The 19,014-nt window shown below is 30.3% G+C and overlaps 1 protein-coding gene across 1 annotated transcript in view; it reads right to left on the bottom strand.

Moving 5' to 3' along the window:
- Positions 1–10,671: 10,671 nt before the first annotated feature.
- Positions 10,672–19,014, bottom strand: part of LOC112459732 — a 9,139-nt gene continuing 796 nt past the window's right edge. The window contains exons 2-8 of the mRNA XM_025024002.1: positions 18,470–18,563; positions 18,165–18,280; positions 14,539–14,772; positions 13,320–13,522; positions 12,869–12,934; positions 11,565–12,789; positions 10,672–11,191 (exon numbers count right to left, since the gene is read on the bottom strand). Coding sequence (XP_024879770.1) covers positions 12,644–12,789; positions 12,869–12,934; positions 13,320–13,522; positions 14,539–14,759 — 636 coding nt within the window. The 5' untranslated portion in view covers positions 14,760–14,772; positions 18,165–18,280; positions 18,470–18,563 and the 3' untranslated portion in view covers positions 10,672–11,191; positions 11,565–12,643. The remainder of the gene's footprint in view (positions 11,192–11,564; positions 12,790–12,868; positions 12,935–13,319; positions 13,523–14,538; positions 14,773–18,164; positions 18,281–18,469; positions 18,564–19,014) is intronic.

Here is a 19,014-nt window from a genome sequence, read left to right as displayed (position 1 = left end):
TTACTTCATTTGCTTCCAGTTAATTTTACTTGAAGGCGAAGGACTTCGCAAAAACTGACAATATATTTTCAAACCCTATAAGTATAAATCGTACTTGCCAGACAGCAATCATGCGGGTGTTGATGTACTTATTTTTATTGTTGGCCGTCATCGGAATCGAATTCGGAAAAGCAGTATGTATACACTAATATATAATAATAATTTAAAAATTTTTATTATTACAAATAATTCTTATCATTGCATTGTCCTATCCCCAAAGGGAAATGATGACTTTGAAAGCGTAAGAACATACAGGGTGTCTCATTTTAAATGACGACTTCAAATATCTCTTGAACAATACATTTTAAAGAAAAATGTTTCCGATATAAGTGGAGAGTTCAAAGAAAGCCAGTAGTCGATCTTATTAAATTTTAGGTCCGGAGTCCGTGTAGGGCTCAAGTAAAATGTTTTAAATAAAAACCCTCATTCTTTTATTGTATCATCTTTTTCTACTAATTAATTTGAACTAAATTACTAAAATGTTTTTTTACTAATTAATTTAAACAATTTTTATTTGCCTAATACTTTTTTAGATATTCAAGGAAAACTTTGTAACTGTTTTAATATTTAGCTTACGATACCTCGATAATTGTTTGTCGGAGGGAAAAGTGGTATGGGGCTTTTTGATTTAATTTGGTCTCAAGAAATGCTGTTGCAAAATAATACCCTAACTTTTTAAAATACTTCTGTATACATAAAAGCTCCAAAGAAATGTATACACAATAGTTAAAAAAAAGAGATATTATTGCAACAGTATATTCTTGAGACCAAATCAAGTTAAAATGTTCTATTAACCCTTACATGCCCCGTGGGGTCCAGCGGACCCCAGCCCTTTACAATGATATGTTTTCAAATGTTCTTGCCAAAAATGGAGCTCATGCTCCCATTGATGATAGTTGAGTGATTGACCTACCCGTTTGTACACTTAGCAGTACTCAGTTTACTTAAATTTTTATACTATGTTGAAATTGAAATTTTAACAATATAAGCATTTTATTCTCTTTTCTAAGCCTTGAACAACATTGAAAAAAATTTTCATAACTAAAGATAAAAAAATCAATGAGTAAGGAGACATTTTTCATGCTGGGGTCTTTTAGACCCCTCATGTTATTTACGAGATTCTTGAGAGGTGTGGCATTTAAGGGTTAAACTTTTATATAATTGCAAACAATCATCGTGACGATTCGACCATTGGTTTTGGTCCTCGTCGTCGAGACGTTAATAATCTTTGATACTTATATATAAGCATCTCATTTTTAAATTAATTTAAATTAAATTAAATTATTAAATTTATTGCACAAAATATTACCTCAGCTAGGGTTCGAACCTGGAACCTCCCTCACAGGGAACCCTGGCTGAGGTAATATTTTTCGCAATAAATTTAATAATTTAATTTAATTTAAATTAATTTAAAAAATAAGATGCTTATATATAAGTATCAAAGATTATTAACGTCTTGACGACGAGGACAAAAAACCAATGGTCGAATCGTCACGATGATTGTTTGCTAATTATAGCCGGAAGAAATGAAAGTTTAATTGTTTATATTGTTGGCAATTTACGAATGTACATACATTGAAAGAAATTGGATTGGATTGAATAAATTGTACTAAAATCAACTAAATCTGTATTATTTAAATATGACTACAAAAATAATCGGTTGACGCAACAAAAAAACCAGCCACAAATTTAGTATTATACAAATAATATTTTTGTTTAGTGAACTGTATTTGTTTCTTAGTATTACTAAATTTTCCAACTTAATTTTTGTGTTGCACCAACAGCAACATATGTTTGCCTATATAAAAACAAGAGATTTAACCAAATTTTTATTTATTCAACTAAATGGGTTTCTCAATGTTTGAGCAGTTTAACAAGCACTACATTTCGATTTAATGAATTCTACCACGAAATTGCATAGAAATGCGTGTACATACATAGATTTTAGGTCCGGGACCCATGTTGGGTCCAGTAGTGTAGACATGAAAGCTTTCCAAGAAGATGTCTATATACAATATTTAAAAAAATTGAGATACTATTACAACAGCATATTTTTGAGACTAAATCAAGTCAAAAAGTTCTGTACCACTTTTCCCTCCGACAAATATAAGGATTGAGGTATTGTAAGCTAAATACTGAAAAAGTTTGCAAGTTTTCCTTGAATATCTTAAAGTATTAGGCAAATAGAAAAATGTTTCAGACAAAAATTGTTCAAATTTATCAGTAAAAAAAGATGATACAATAAGAAATAAGAGTTTCTATTTAAGAAAATAATGTAACCTAAACCTGACTTTGGCAATGCTACTTATGGTCAACCTAATACTGCTATTAAACGCGTCTTTTTAAACCTCTCAACTTTCGTCTGAAACATTTCGTAATCATGCATAAAATTGTTAAACATGGTTCGTAGTGTAGATTTTATTTATATACACTACAAAATAATAGATTATATAATAGATTACACAATAATAAGTAAAGATAAATGTATAGTTAAGCTGTGATTATGTTATTTAACAAAAAATTTGTAAATAATATATACGTGCTTCTTCATATTCATATTTCTTCCATTTCTATAGTTTTTGCTACAGCTTTTTATAGAATATAATATTTCACCTTCATTCATATTCTCTCTTCTTTATCGTGGCTAATTGTAAGAGATGAAATTGGATGATTTGTTTATTTACAGATTGTATTTTATCCTATTCCGGGCGACTGCAGCAAGTTTCTACAATGCGATGGGCTGTATGGTTGCACCGTAATGAGCTGTGATAAAGGAACAGAATTTAATCCGGCTAATGATACTTGTGGCTATCCTCTGAAAGACCGTATAGGATGTTTTAATCGTGGTTGAGAATTTTAGTTTACAAGAGAGGAGCTATTGCAAAGACGCAAAAATATTTTGAAAAATTCCATTCCTGGTTTGTACAGATACTTATGTGTTATGACATTGTTGTACAAATAAAATTATAATATTAATTTAAATTATGCTTGTTTTATTTATTATTGAAACTCCATGTCATTAGTGTAATAACCAATTCCTTTGTTGTTAATTAAAAAATAACTTCTAATGTACATACATTTTTTCGGTACCTTCTAAGTGCATACGTAGGTCTGTCACATTCGACGCTATTTTTCGCTACCTTAAAGTATATTTTTAAAAATTGACGATTTTATAGTCATTTTGATAAACATCGTTTATTAAATTTAATATCTTTTGGCAGGCAATTTTACAAGTATGAGCAGATATCACTTTGGCTCGGACGTCGCGCGCCGTAGACCCACGTATGCACTACGTTAAGGGATAAAATATTACAAGTAGCACAACTAAAAATGAAAACATTATTAAGTTATTTTTTAGTTATTTTCGCATGTAGATTGACATTGATTGAGTCGGCAAACTGCAGAAATGTAATTTGGCGAGCATCGAAAGTATTAGTTATGATAGTGCAATATCTATCGTCATCGATCGTCGCTTATAATAGCAAACACACCGATGCGATGCAAGATGCAAGGAACAGTGATAGGCGACTATCAAAGAGACATCCTGACGCGTGGACGCGAAAAAAGTATCACACGTGAGAGTGAGACTTTCGTTTATGCATCCCAAACAGATAATCGATTTTTTACGGGTAAATTCATCCTATATTTCGTCTATATTTCTATAATATATGGCATTATATGTCAGGAAGAACGCATGTTTCCGCGGTGATGATTGACATCAGAGAAACTTGAATCCCACCAAACTATGATGCGACTTTCAATAAATATCACAATCTTTCGATCATGTTCTTGTAAGCGCCTAAATATTTTCAGAAATATGATGTTGTTTCATTTGCTGATCTCATTGCTTTTGTTACATTGTTATCACTTTTCGCTGCAACCAAGAAAATAAAGAGTGAAGTTCGTGAAGTTCATTAAAATGATTTTATATTGTGTCATGAAATGTGAAAACAAATATCTAAGTTTTAAAAATATGAGTTGGCTTATTTTATTATTTCGTTAAGCTATAGTTTTATTACTGTTTTTATTACTGTCTAATACTTATTAAAAAAAAAAAACATTATTTAATAGATTTTTGTGTATTATTTTTTTTGCACAGGATGGCAATTCTTACACGGTGTCGGCATACCTGGAAGATATATCTGGACTGCAGCAAGTATTATACATATATATAATGTGTAGCGGCGGTAAATGTAAACTGGAGACGTGTCAGCTCACTTACGTTTTCGATTCAGTTACCTCCCACTTGCACCCACCGACGCGGGTCCGTATTAGCTGCGACTTTAAGTTCCCGCGGAAACTGTAAAACATGATGTTGAGGTCATCGATATATTGTAAATGATATCTCCTCTCCGTGACAAGATTTCAAAAGGGAGGTTAATCGAATGAAATAACAATTTTATCTTTATAAACAGAACAACAGCGCAATTTCAAATTCGATAAGTTGGAGCAACAAGAAAGTCTGAAATTTCCTTTTGAATATATGGAGATTTGACAGAGTCTGATAAAAATTACGGACATTTTAAGGATGAATCAAAATATGGAACTCGCGGTCGGCCTCAAAATGAGGATTGATTTTGAGCATAAGCATCCATCGAGAAACGACGAGACCAAAGAAACGCACGAGGATTTGTACGAAGATATTGACAGCACGGTAATTTTTTTTCTATGTCTCTAAGCAGAATTGGTAAACATCCGTTTAGGGGACCCACCTCCGATGGCCTTGACCTTCACATATGTTGTCAAGGTCACCCTTCTGAGTGACCTTCAGAAGGTTTTAGTCGGGGGTCGCTTTTTATTAAAAAGTTATTAACAAAAAAAAGTTTGGCGACCTCACCGATTTCAATGACCTTGATATATGTTGTCAAGGTCATGACCCCGAGTGACCTTCAGAAAGTTTTAACCGTTGCTCGTTATTCGTTAAAAAGTTATTAACAAAAAAGTTTGGAAAATACGTAGGTTAGGTGACGCGCTTTACAAGTATTTAACTGTTTAAAGCGCGTCACTAATCTACATAGGTTAGATGACGCGCTTTAACAGTATTTAATTGTTTAAAGCGCGTCAACTAACCTATGCGTAAACCATTTCGGGGCTACCGCACCTCTCCCGAAAGCAGGGGGGGGTGTGGGTGAACCTCGGTTCGCGTGAAAAGTGTATGCGTGAACTATTTCGGGACTACCGCACCTCCTCCGAAAGTAGGCGGGAGGGTGGGTGAACCTCGGTTCGTGGAAAGTGTATGCGTGAACTTTTCATGCGTGGAAAGTTAATATGCGAGATGCCACATGGGTTAAATGACGCGCTTTAAAAGTATTCAATTGTTTAAAGCGCGTCATTTAACCCATGTAAGTATTCTCTGCTTTAACAAAAAGACTTCAATTTATCAACAATTTACTGCTTTAAATGTTGTGTTTTGGTAAAGCAGCGACTTTCTCGCGAAATAAAGTATTCTCTGCTTTAAAGAAAAAGGTAATATTAGTCGTTTATGCCTCTCAGTACTTAAAATAACTGCTATATTTTTGAAACTTTTTTTGTTTATAATTTTTTAATTAAAAGCGACCCCCGACTAAAACCTTCTGAAGGTCACTCAGGAGGGTGACCTTGACAACATATGTGAAGGTCAAGGCCATCGGAAGATTCCCTAAACGGGATGTTCACCGCAGAATTTTGTTATACGTTAGTCGTTACAATATTGTATTTATACATTCAAGATTACATAATATAATAATTCCATTCAATATATCTTTATTGACACACAGACATAAGATGGTTTCATATTATATATTATATATGATCTCAAAGTTTTAAATAAAAGAAAAAATTTATATGATCAAATTTTAGAAAAAAATTTAAAAAACATCTGAAAGTTCTTTAAATTTATTTCAATCTTCACTTGATAACATTTATTAAATGTTTGCATTATAGATATATTGGCTTTGTCTGTTTACATAGAAACCACGAAAGGAAAATTTACTTCTTTCACAAAAATCACAGCACAAAGTGGCTCGATATAATTCTTGATTGGATGTTCAGTCCCGATGACAATTCTACAGGGCAATTTGTTTATCCACTAGATTGCAAATTTTTCGTCAATTGTTGGAAGGGTCGTGCATTTTTCCAACCATGCGCTCCAGGCCCTCACTTTAATCCTGATACTCTAGAATTCGATTTTCCGCATAAAGTAAAATGCTACGAAGACAAATCCGTGTATTTCAGGGAGCCAGATTCTGATTTCCAAATTAATCGAAAATTACAAAAATTACGAGTGCGTTTTTTGAAAATGTATTATTATTTATCATAAATCGAAATTTAATTTTGTCTTTCACTCTACTTTATCTATTTATTTGGTATTTGATACAGGAACCAAAATGTCCACCTTATTTGATCGGTTAATTGTTACCACAGGATGGAGATCGCACGAAATTTTTACAATGCGCGCACAGTGCAACTTATATTATGAATTACGGTCCTGGAACGGTTTTCAACCCTGCTATTGGTGTGTGCGATTGGCCGCATAATGTAAAAGGTTGCGAAGGTAGCATTAAGTGATTTCTTACTAGAAGAAATAATTCGTTTTTTTTATCGTGTAATAAAAATTTTTTAAATCTGTTTTATTATACAGATATTTTTAAATCTGATGAAAAAATTCCACTTACACATTCAAATGTAAAATCTGAACACAACAAAGCGCAATATATTGAAGTTAAAAAAATTACGTGTCCTGTGGATTTCACCGGACTATTGCCCCATCCGGAGACATGCAAAAAGTTCCTTCAATGTGCAAACGGTGTTACTTATGTGATGAACTGTGGTCCTGGAACAGCTTTTAATCCAGTTACAACGGTCTGTGATTGGCCATATAACGTACCCAATTGTAAAACAGAAACAGGTATAATTGTAACAAATAGTGCAAACTGTTAATTTTAGTAATTTAGCATTTTTCTTAAAGTAATTAAGCCATCACGTCTAGAAATACTTGCACTTTTTTATTGTGATAATAATCTTTATTGCGACTAATATATGTTAGACTATTACAATAGTTTTTTATTTCTACTTTAAAATAATTTGTTAAATATATAAAAATTGCTTTTATTAATAAAATTAGGAAATAATAAATTTCCTTAATTGGCTTAATTGTCTGGATTTTCTCAATATTTGAGATATTGGTCTATTTTTAATTTTATTATATTCTTCAGTCTTTTCTACCTCTATTTCATATATAATTTTTTAAGATTTAGTTGATTAGACAAAACTTTATAAGGCTTCTATGTATATATGGATTCTCCAAAATTTCAAACGTCTGTAACTCAAGAACTGATTATCCAAATCTTAAAAAATTATATATGACATAGGGATAGAAAAGACTGAAGAATATAATAAAATTAGAAATAAATCGATATCTTAAATATTGAGAAAGCTGCAGCGTAAAACGCACTTTTCTAAAAAATAAAAATCCCCTTAAAATCCATACCAGTCGACAGATTTTAATAAAATTAAAGGAGAACATACTTTCTATGATACTCTATTTGTGTGCAAAATTTCAACCCGGTATCTAAAAAATTGTAGAAGTAGATGCGTGTACAAAAAAGCCGTACACACACACCCACACATACACGCACACATATACATACATACTTCCGGACATTTTCTATTAATATGATTTCTCGACATTTTGGAACATTCTAAACCTATTTCCATCAAAATCTCGAAACATTTTTTTTTACTATCACAAAGCTTCCTCTATAAAGGAATTTTGGCAATTTTGATCTAATTTGTCTTATATCTATCTATTTGGTTTTATATTAATTACATTTGTATTTTTTACTACTTCTTAATTTACGCACGTGACATGTAACGCATGTATATTGTTAAATCTTATTTCTTATATTGAAATATATCTACATAATTACTTTGATCATCCCAATTCCTTACGCATAGTATAATTTTTGCTTCCTTAATTAAAAATTAAATTTTTATAAATTAATATTAATTGATATTAATAAATTGTAATCATCATTCACCGTACGATGCGCAACAGCGAAGTTATTCTGCAACGTCGCTACGATGATTCTATAACAAACAAATATAAAATCCAAACAGAACAGAAAACAAAGAGACAGTCAATAAATATTTCAAAAAATAATTATTGAACACTGAATTTTGGTTGATATTTTAGTTAATTAAGCAAATTTAATGAAATAATTATGTAATTTTTTAAGAATATACTCTGTCTATTGAATACAAAAGAGCTTCTATAGAATTTTTAAAATAAAACTTTTTTTTTCTAATTTTTAATTTCTGACTAACTATCCAATTGAAAAGTGGATAACTCTTCTGCATAAAAGACCATCTACATATTTACCGCATGTTGTTCCGCCGGCACCTGCCTCGATGGGACGATGCTTCTTCTTGCGTTCCCTCGAAAAAACAGAGAGAAACTGTGAAATTAAAAAAAAATTATTTTTATATATGTACAATGTACAATATAGTTTAATAAAATAATTTTGAAATAATTTACATCAGAATGATTCTTCCGTTCCGCGAAGATATATTTACGTATATTTATTTAGCGCACAAACATTTTATTTTATTTCAATTCGATTCGTTTTGTGTTTATTGCGTTACGTGAATAGCGACGAAATCTTCGAAGACGTCGACAACAACGTCGCGCGATCCTACGCGAGTCAAGCGAACGGCTAGTGATTAGAAGACACGCAGTTGAAATTAATTGAAAATATAATTACAAAATTAAATATTGCACGCACAGATATCGAGCTCGTAAATCTCGCGAATGTAAAACTGTATTATTAATGTATTATTAAGACGATGAAAAACGCGACTCTCTCGGCGTTAATTTACGTGAAATATATGTAGATTATCAAATATTCACGGCCGTAAGAAAATAGACCAATCACAGTCGATTATTCTCTTTGAGCTCGAAGAATAATCGAGTATAATATATACAAATTTAATAAATACAAATATAATTCTTAGATAATTTCTTTAAATATCAAATCTCTGTCTAGTATTTTTCTCTGTCTAGTGTATTTCGACATTCTCCCAATCAAATTCATGGTCGAAATTAATTCTATGTTCTGTAATAACAGAGATTGGTAGTATTTCTATGGATGTGATTTTGATGTTCGGAAATTCTGGTTTTTAATTGTCTCATCGTTTGCCCGACGTAAGAAACATCACAATTTTTACATGAGATCTTATAAACTACGTTCTTGTTGGATTGGATTGGGAGAGTGTCTTTCTGTACTCTAATGAAATTTCGCATTTTATTTAGGCTGAAAAACGAAAGATTAACATTTAGATCTTTAGTTACGCTTATAAATTTCTCCGCAATGTTTGAAACGTAAGGAATAGTGAACCAGATACGTTGTTCCTCGTTATCATTACTCGGTGAAGGTTCATTTTGTCTGCGTGTACATTTATTAAAGAGAGACTTAATTCTAGTATATTGATTGTGTTAAAGATAAATGATAAAAAATAGTCGTTTTTTAAGAGAGTGTCTATTATAAATTTTATATTTTTTGAATGAAATTTTGGATGTGACAATATAAACGCTCTATCTACCATTAGGCCAGTCATATTAGAGATCGAACCTTCCAATTAATCTTCCCAGATTGCAACCACCATGAATCGCTTTGATTTGAGGTGCTGTAAGTGGGATTTATTTTGCTTCGCAATGCGCATGCGCATTACAAAGTTATTAACAATATTATTAACAAAAAACGCGATTTTTTAAATCTTTTTTCAAATATCTCGAAAACTAAGCAAGATAGGGTAACTAATTATACGTACCTTTTTTGTAGAGCGTAAAATTATCTACAATAATGATTTGAACAACATTTATCGTCAAGTCAGTCGTTTAGCTTGCACGCGCCGTCAAAGTCCGAGACTCGGATCCCGAATACCCTCGATTTCATCGTTTTTTTTATGTTGCGTCGGTGATTTTTTTCCGTCATTTAAAATTTCAAAAAATCACACATCATCTGAGAACTACAAAGAATACTTTTTAGGGTGTAACCGATTTTTTAGACCTTTTTTCTTTAGTTTGTAGCTATGTAAGCAAAAAATTTGATTTTTTGGAATAGTCTTAGTTTTTCGCTGTTTTCAGGCCTTAGAATTTATTTGAGACAAATTTTATCGTATGCATCTTGTTGTGGACGAAATTTGCAACAAAAAAGGACCCTTGTATTTTTTTCGTACGACGAACGCTGATTTTTTTATTGACGCGCAAAGTTATCCAATATTGCGCACAGGTCGGATAACGCTTGTTTTACACTAAAATAATTGTTTTTTATTAAAATTTACGTAATTTTTCACATTATTATTGAACCATGTTGCAAAGCCGTTTTCAACACATTCTCTCATTTTTACTTATTTATGAACAAATTGTTTACTTAAAAATTATTATAAACAATTAGAAAAACATGTTATATTTGTTGTACTCGTCGTCTCATATCAACTCGAAAAATGTTTTTAAAAAATTTATTCATATTATTTATAACATTTATTCAAACATACAGACAGTGCATTTTTTGACTATTTTCCACACCACCTCTGAGGTAAAGTCAATGGTGCGTTTTTTTTTCTGTGGTTTCCCCAGTAGGCCTAATCCACAAGCATTGAAAATATGTTTTTTTGATGTGATAATTATTTGGATATTCCTTGGATACACTAAAACTATCCAACACGCAGATGTTGATGGAAATTAACATCCGCGTCTTGAATAATTATTTCAATCCTCAGTATCCATAGGCTCAGCTTGAATTACAATATCTTCTATGTCACTTTCATCCTTTTCTGCCTTGTTTTGCTCAGCTTCTTGATTTTGATGTCCGGAGAAGATCTCAAAATCTTCGAAGTTGGGATCATCTATTTTGTCCACTTCATCGTTTCCAAGGTCAATTGTCATTCGATTCGTGCAAGACATTCCTTGACAAGACAAACAGATTTGGGAGCATTGTAAGCCGAGTCGTCGACAGCCACATGCCTTCTCACAAGACCCTGTGCATTTACACGAGATATTTCTTAGTAACGATTCTGGAGCAGGCTTTGATTTTGTCATTACTGGCATCAACGTAGAATTTTTATATTTTCATCCCCAATCCAGAATTAAAAATTTATTGTCGCCGAGCCACTCCTGCACTTGAAAATATATATAATTATTATATATAATTTTATCGAACATAAAATATGTTGAGTTTAAAATTAATTCTAGAGCTTTCAAAAATTCTTCTTTGGGAATATGACAATTATTAGAGATATCCGGTCACCTAGTAGAAACGCTTTGTATTACTAAATTTATAGGTATGTTGGTAAATAGAAAGAATACATCTAAAGATATAAGGGTAAAATCCTTATTAATATGTGTTTCATTTAATTTGTTAACTAATTCAAAGCTGTTCGCCATATGACTATTGGGTTTAGGTATGCTCTTAGAAATAATGTTATGTAGAAAAACCGCTAATTTAAATTAAATTAAATTATTAAATTTATTGCGAAAAAAATATTACCTCAGCCAGAGTTCGAACCTGGAACCTCCCTCATTCCGTGTAGGGCATCGTACCAAGACAACTGAAGCATGTTTTTTTTTAATCTGTTTATTGCACACCATATAAACTGTCAGGATTACATATATTTCCAATAAACAAGGAAATTCTTATGAACTAGGGTACAATCAGTCTGGCCCAGCTTGGGCTCTCACAATCGAATACATATTAGTCTTTGGTAATAGAAAATAAAAGATATCTTATTGTGTTGCACTTAAATCTAGTGTGTTCCGTAACTCAATTTAAAAGTTTGCTAGAAAAAGGTGAGTAAAAAACTAGCTAACTAAGGCATGTGGTAATATTTATCGCAATAACACACTAAACAATAATAAGATAGAGACAAAATAATTTTGTTGCAAGAATATGTATGTGGAACCAAATATTTTGTTCAAAGAACAAAAGATCCAATTTGGCTACAACCTAATACGGGGACTATTTGTTTGAATGAACAAAGTAAATTGTGTTGTACAGAGATAAATAATTTGTTGGGCTACAAATTAACGACGAATCGCAACTACAACAATAATTTTTGTTTCGGACAACACAAATTTAAATAATATTGATTAAGGGAACAAAATACTTTCCAACAAAAGAAGTTGGTTTCTCCAAATTACTTAATCATTTGCAGAAATCAAGTGATTTAATTCAACAAAACAAAACTCGCCAACAAAAAAATTTTGGTTCTATCAACTAATTGGGTCTCTCAGTGTGCGTATTTCAATTTGTCCTACCAAGAATACAACAGCCTCCACAGTGACGTATGTCCTGTGTGTGTGTGCGTGTATGTGTGTCCTATGTCCTGTATATTTATAGGTCTGTTCTTTGTAGACTCTAAACACTAATAGCTTTAACTTTGCTGACGATTTACAATATCAACATAGTATAAATGTACATAGTATACTATGTATATTTATACTATGGTCTATCTAATAGCTTTAACTTTGCTGACGATTTACAATATCGACATAGTATAAATGTACATAGTATAATATGTATATTTATACTATGGTCGATATTGTAAATCGTCAGCAAAGTTAAGGCTATTAGTGTTTAGGGTATAGATTAAGTCGAACGTTATTTTTTCCAAATTTTATCCAGGCAAGTATAGGAAAGTTTTTAGAACTCCAAATTATAAATGTAACCAAGTAGTAATTATATATTTTTGCTACTGGTCCGATATAAGGTACAACTGAAAAAGATAGAGAATAAATTAGCGGACCATCTTGATTACAATAATAAAATGCCACACAAATCTGTACAATACTTACGACACAAATAAAACATCGTCTCACGATATTTCGTAATTAACCAACTATACCATCCAAGCTTTTTATCTGAAACATTAATTATATTCGATAAAAATTTTAATTTTTCAATTAATACAAAATTTTTTTAAATATATTATTAATGCTGATGAAAAGAATTAAATAAAAGTCATCTAATTTCACTGTAGGTAATTGTCATTATAGCAAACATTATAAAACTAAGTAGAAGTTATATATAATAATTTTAGTAAAATTTTTTCTTACAAATAATATATATCTTAATTTTATATCTTTAACAATTTCTGGTTTAATAAAAGTAACAGTGCTAATTTTTATCGACAATATATTAATTAGAATTAAATATTCAAAAACAATAAAAAGATATCAATAAAAAAATATCAAAATTATCGAAATATAAATATATTTGTAATTAAAACAAAAATTGAATACTTACATGGGAGATCGTGTAATTTATACGTGAACGACATAAAAGATTCTTTATCCGCCGTGATATCGATGTACCAAAAGGCATCTAAAGCGTGTGTCGATATTTCGTCAAATTCCGATGACACTTCAGTTAAATAAGTCGCATAGAGTTGTTTGAGCTTCTGACATAATTCAGAAGTCTCCTTAGCGTTTTTGCGACACAGGTTAAATCTGTAGATAAAAAAGAATAACTAATAAAGTTAGCTCTATAATCTGCTCTACCGTTAATTTTTAGACTGTTATTTTTTAATTTCACACCAGTCATTATTTTAAATTATTTATTTATCCGTAACCTCAAAATGTTTATTCAATTTGGCTTTAGTATTCCCTTTGTTATCAATTTTAAATTTCTCCTACTCTTAACACTTTATCTATACATTACTATACAATATCGTTTAAATATTCTATAGTGAATTGGGTTGTGTGTGTGTGTATTTGTTTGTTGCTTCCTGACTTTACTTTAGTCACTGTTTGACAGCCGGATGAGACGGTTGTTATTTGAAATCAGGGATGTCTTATTTTAAATGCATCATTATTTCAATTGTAACAGCGTTTTCTACTTACAAATCGTATTGTTTCTCGATGTTTTTTTACCACTTTTAATGCTTATTCTCGCGTTCTCTAAGCTGGTGATTAAGTGACATTACTTCTCTTTTTGCTCAAGTTATAACTCATTTTAATTTCGATCATATAAATAATAAACTATTATCATTATAGCCAACCTTTACTTAGATTTTCTTATAGAAAATTTCCTCGCGCTATTTTTAGACCACCAAATTTGAAGTTACTCATTTATTTCTCGTCGGAGAACATGAGATCGTTTTGATTTAATTGTCACCACATCGCTGAAGATGGCTCAAAGCGGAGCCGAAACGATCGATTTATGATTATTATGTATCTTATTATTAGTAACTAAAGATTGTTATAACGTCAATTTACGCACCGTCAACCGCGTAGAACTCTTAAAGCTTTTTTGCTTGTCACTTGTTAATACATATATTTATATAATATAGAATTCTAAAATTGATGTATATCTCTGTCTAAATTTGAAGTATTAGAGATTATACATACATATAATAGAATATATTATATTCAGAGATGTTAATGAATAAAAGTAATTTTTACTAAACCTGTTTAGTAAAAATCACACACATACACACACTTTTCAACATTATCATATACATTACCTATCAGAGATTCCTAACATATAAGCATTTACGCGCCAGAAATGATTAAATGCTTCATTTTCTTCCAGTGTATTGGACAATCCAAAACTGTTAGGCGCATTGTATATAAATCCAACAAAACCGTACTGAGTAAGCACCATGTCTCTTTGAGTAATTTCTCCTAAACCAGCATTCTTTGATTTCATGCTGCCTATTTTATGGTGCCAGCGGATTGTGTTCATCGATTTGTACCATCTAACAGATTTTAGGAATTCAAGAATATATTAATTTGTGCAAATATATATCTTTTCACATGAAAAATTTGCATGTTCAGATAAAACTTTAACTTAATTCAGAGAATATTTTTATAATGCGCGGTTCTAAATTTCTAAATACAATTCTACATTTGAATTTTTGTGAGTTTTGCGAAGTTTTCATGATAACGCTCTTGTATGCTCTTACGAAGATTAAAGAAAATTCCTTAGAGAATTCTTTCTATTCTTATTTAGAACGGCAAAAACAGCAACAATTATATACATAGGAAATATATTTGCGGAAATTACACTCAGAAAAAATTTAAAACATCACGGAGAAAATTTTATAGTAAATATTACTATGGTGTCACACTAGCTGCGAACCATCGAGGAATTTCAAGTTAAAATACTATAATTATTGTTTTAAAAACGATTAAATAACGTAATTTTTACCATAAACATAGTAATTTAACTTAAAATTCCTCGATGGTCCGCAGCTAGTGCGACACCATAGTAATATTTACTATAAAATTTTCTCCGTGCATAAATAATTGAACATATAAATATAACATTATTAATTATTTGAATGTAATATTATTTCTTTATTTGTTTTTAGTATTTTATTTAAGCAATCAAAAGTATTTTCAATTATTTATATTAAATTAATTATATTTTAATTTCAAAGATTACAAAAATTGAGATGTAGAATTGCGTATTTAAAAATTTTAAAGAATTTTATTGTGACAATCTTGTTTGTACCTTTATACAAATTATGAAAAATCTAACTTTAGATTTTTAAGGATGTTCTGGAGAATCTGGAGAGATTGTTAGATAAAAAGTTTTCAATTTTTAAATATTCAAGTTTTAACACGTAATCTTATGGCGTTACAGAGAATTAAAATGTAGATTAAAATGTACCCAAAACCAAAAACATTATCCAAGTAACATCATATTGACCAAAAAATGACGTAATATTGGATCAATAGGATCAATATGACGTCAAAATAATGTCATTTTGACCGCAATGTGTTACTTGGGTAAAAAATGCTACCAATATAACGATATTTTACACACAAATAGATCATCAACAAATAAAAATATAGCAACAAAATTTGAAACAAGTTAAATACAAAAAATTTTTTTTGCGATTTTTTTGTTGAAAAAAAATATAGTGGTAAAAGTTATTTACAGTTACTACATCTATGTCTTTTACATTTTATTAGATTTGCCGTGACTATTTATAGGTATACATTTTTTTGTCTTTGGATCGCTGGAGAATTATTGTAATATATCGGTGTTTTTAATATTTCTTGCATACTTTTAGTTAGGACGGTGCTCCAGAATATCCTAAAGTCATCTATTTTGAACATATATCTGTTTTGAAGTGCTATAAATAGAAGCATGACATAAAGAATAAACATTCAGAATGGCTAAAGCATTTTAGTGTTGTATGACCTGTAAAAGATATGTTAATTTATTATTAATAAATTCAGGTTAACGACCGGTTTGCATATTTTGGCCGGTTTTGTTTATTGCCATCCCCACTTCTCTCGGTTCGTAGCATCTAGATCCTAGGCTGCTCACGGAGACGAAAAACGCTCAAGCTCAGGCTCAGGGATGGTATTAGCTGTAAATCATGGGGCTTTGGTGCGTGTTAGAGTTCCTATACTCCAGTGCGTGTTGTTGTTTTAATAGAATTATTAATATATGTGTACACAATTGACATACATTTTCATTTACTGTTACTCTTAACTCTATAACATAATAATATTAATAATTTTATTAAAAAACAACGCACAGGGCAACACGCACCGAAACCTCATATGATTTACAGCTAATACCATCCTATGAGCTCGAGTCTTTCGTCTCCGCGAGCAGTAGAGTCCCTCTAATCAGAGTCTAGTTCGCTATTTCTTGGCAAAAGCAAGAGAAACAGAAAGAGAAAGGGATATAAGAGAGAAAGCAAAAGATATGAATGTATATCGCTTTCTCTTTCTCTCTTATATCCTCCTCTCTCGCAGAATTTTGCCAGAACTGCAAGTTGGCCAGACTCTAATTAGAGGGACTATCTAGATGCTAGAATGGATACCTATAGAATACCGAGTGGAGTAAGGATGACAGTAAGCAAAATCGGCCAAAAAGTGCAAACAGGCCGCAAGCCTTTATTTGAACGGAATTTATTTAGTATTTTTGAAATATCAAACATTCAAATATTACAAACAAATATTGCAAAGAATTTTACAAAGAAAAAATAATATTCTATACTCTTTATATGCTTGGAAATATTCTTATGGATTTAGTATGTTACTACCAGAGATGTGCAAAATAAGTGTCCAAACCCATTTGAAGTAGAAAATGCAAAATAGTTAAATAAAACCTTTCTATTTAAAAATGCAAAATACAAAATGCTTTTTAAACAACCATTTAAAATAGGAAATGGAAAACAGGCATTTTTAAAATAGTTTTAAAAAATAAAAATAATTTTTTAAAATATTTATATTTATATATTTATTTATATTTAAATTTTTATTTTTTTATTATTTATCCAGTCCGGATCGTAAATGGCATTTGTCTCTTTAATTTTAATTGTATATCGACGGTCCTGTTTCACTTATTATTATTATTTATTATTTATATTTTTTTTACTATTATTTCTTACTTAAATTCTTATTTCTTTTAATATAAACTTAAATTACAAAAATTGAATTATAAACATTTACATATTCAAAAAATGTTTGCCTACATTTTGTTTACAGACATTTAATTATTCTTTTGATATTATATTTTGATTGCAATGCTGTTTAGAAGTGAATGGTTTCAGAAGAACAAGTTGCGTCTTACATAGCCATTAAGTATCTGAAATATTTTTTAATTATGTTATTCAAACTTAACTTAATTCTTGTTCTTGTGCACTTTTTTTGTTAAACAGTGTTACTGATGTCGCGATTTTTAATTTGGAAGAAAAATGCATATGAAATAAAAAATGGGCAATGAAAACCATTTAAATGGAAATTTAAAATAGTTTTTGAAAAAATGTATCTTAAATGCAAAATACAAAATCAGCATTTTATTTTGTATTTTTATTTCAAATCTATTTCAAATAATGCACATCTTTGGTTACTACGCAATATCATAATGATACTTATGTTATATAATATCTATTTCGATCGCGAGATCAAAGAGATCAAGTAAAATCATTATGTGCTGTAGTTTCTTTATTCTTCTTTGTATATAAATCTCCAACGTGCTTTGCATATACATAATTTACATATTAATATAGATCGAGATGTGATTGCGTTTCAAGAATAAATTACTTGTGGTTTTTTGTTTGTATCGTGAATAATAAAGACCTGGGAAATATGAGTAATAATTATATGATTTGAAGAAACTTACTTGGAATTGGTATCAGCTGGATCGCACGTAGATATGTTGTGTAGATGCTGCAGAGTTTCTACATATCTCTTAAAAGCCAAACAGGTCGAACTACTTCTTTTTGTGCACAAGAGTACCTGTTAAGGGAACAAAAAAACCCTCGATAAATAATATTTTTACTTCTTGCAACAAATTTTCTTTATGCTGAGATTACGATTACATCGAAATATGAAAAAATTAAGAATCTAGATTACTATACAATAACTCAATTATTTATAGTTATTTTAACAAATGTATATATTGTAAAATATATAAAATTTTAATACCTTTAGTATTGTCTCCACTGCAAATACTATTATAAGTCCTACTGTGCTTGCCGCTACTATTGACAGCAAGTTCCGCTTATAATAATTTTGAGCTCTAAAATTAAATGTTATATTTTAAAATATTATAAATATCAAATAGGCAATGCTTATTTTAAAAAGATTATTGTAAACCGTTTTTGGGCAACTACAAAAAATATCTAAATTCTTCTTTTTACACCCCTTACATGTCTGGGAAGTTTTATTAAAATCAAAATTTTCGAGTTTGCGAGGTTTCCTTGAGTCCGGCATACGGCTTCTCATGCTCTCATTTGCTCAGACGTTTTAGTTAATAACGCAATAACTATATTGCAATTTTTGCAAAATAGTACGTAACTTTTCTTTTCAATTTAAGCCAATCTATCTTTATACTTCAACATTGTCAAAAATTACCGGACATTCTGTATGTATGTATATATATACAATATATATATATATATATATATATATATATAGCTAGTGTATATATATATATATATATATATATATATATATATATATATATATAT

Source organism: Temnothorax curvispinosus, unplaced genomic scaffold (assembly GCF_003070985.1).
Source record: "Temnothorax curvispinosus isolate PA1 unplaced genomic scaffold, ASM307098v1 QBEX01010109.1, whole genome shotgun sequence".
In the NCBI taxonomy this organism is placed as follows: Eukaryota; Metazoa; Arthropoda; class Insecta; order Hymenoptera; family Formicidae; genus Temnothorax; species Temnothorax curvispinosus.
This window is presented reverse-complemented; position numbering and strand designations above follow the sequence as displayed.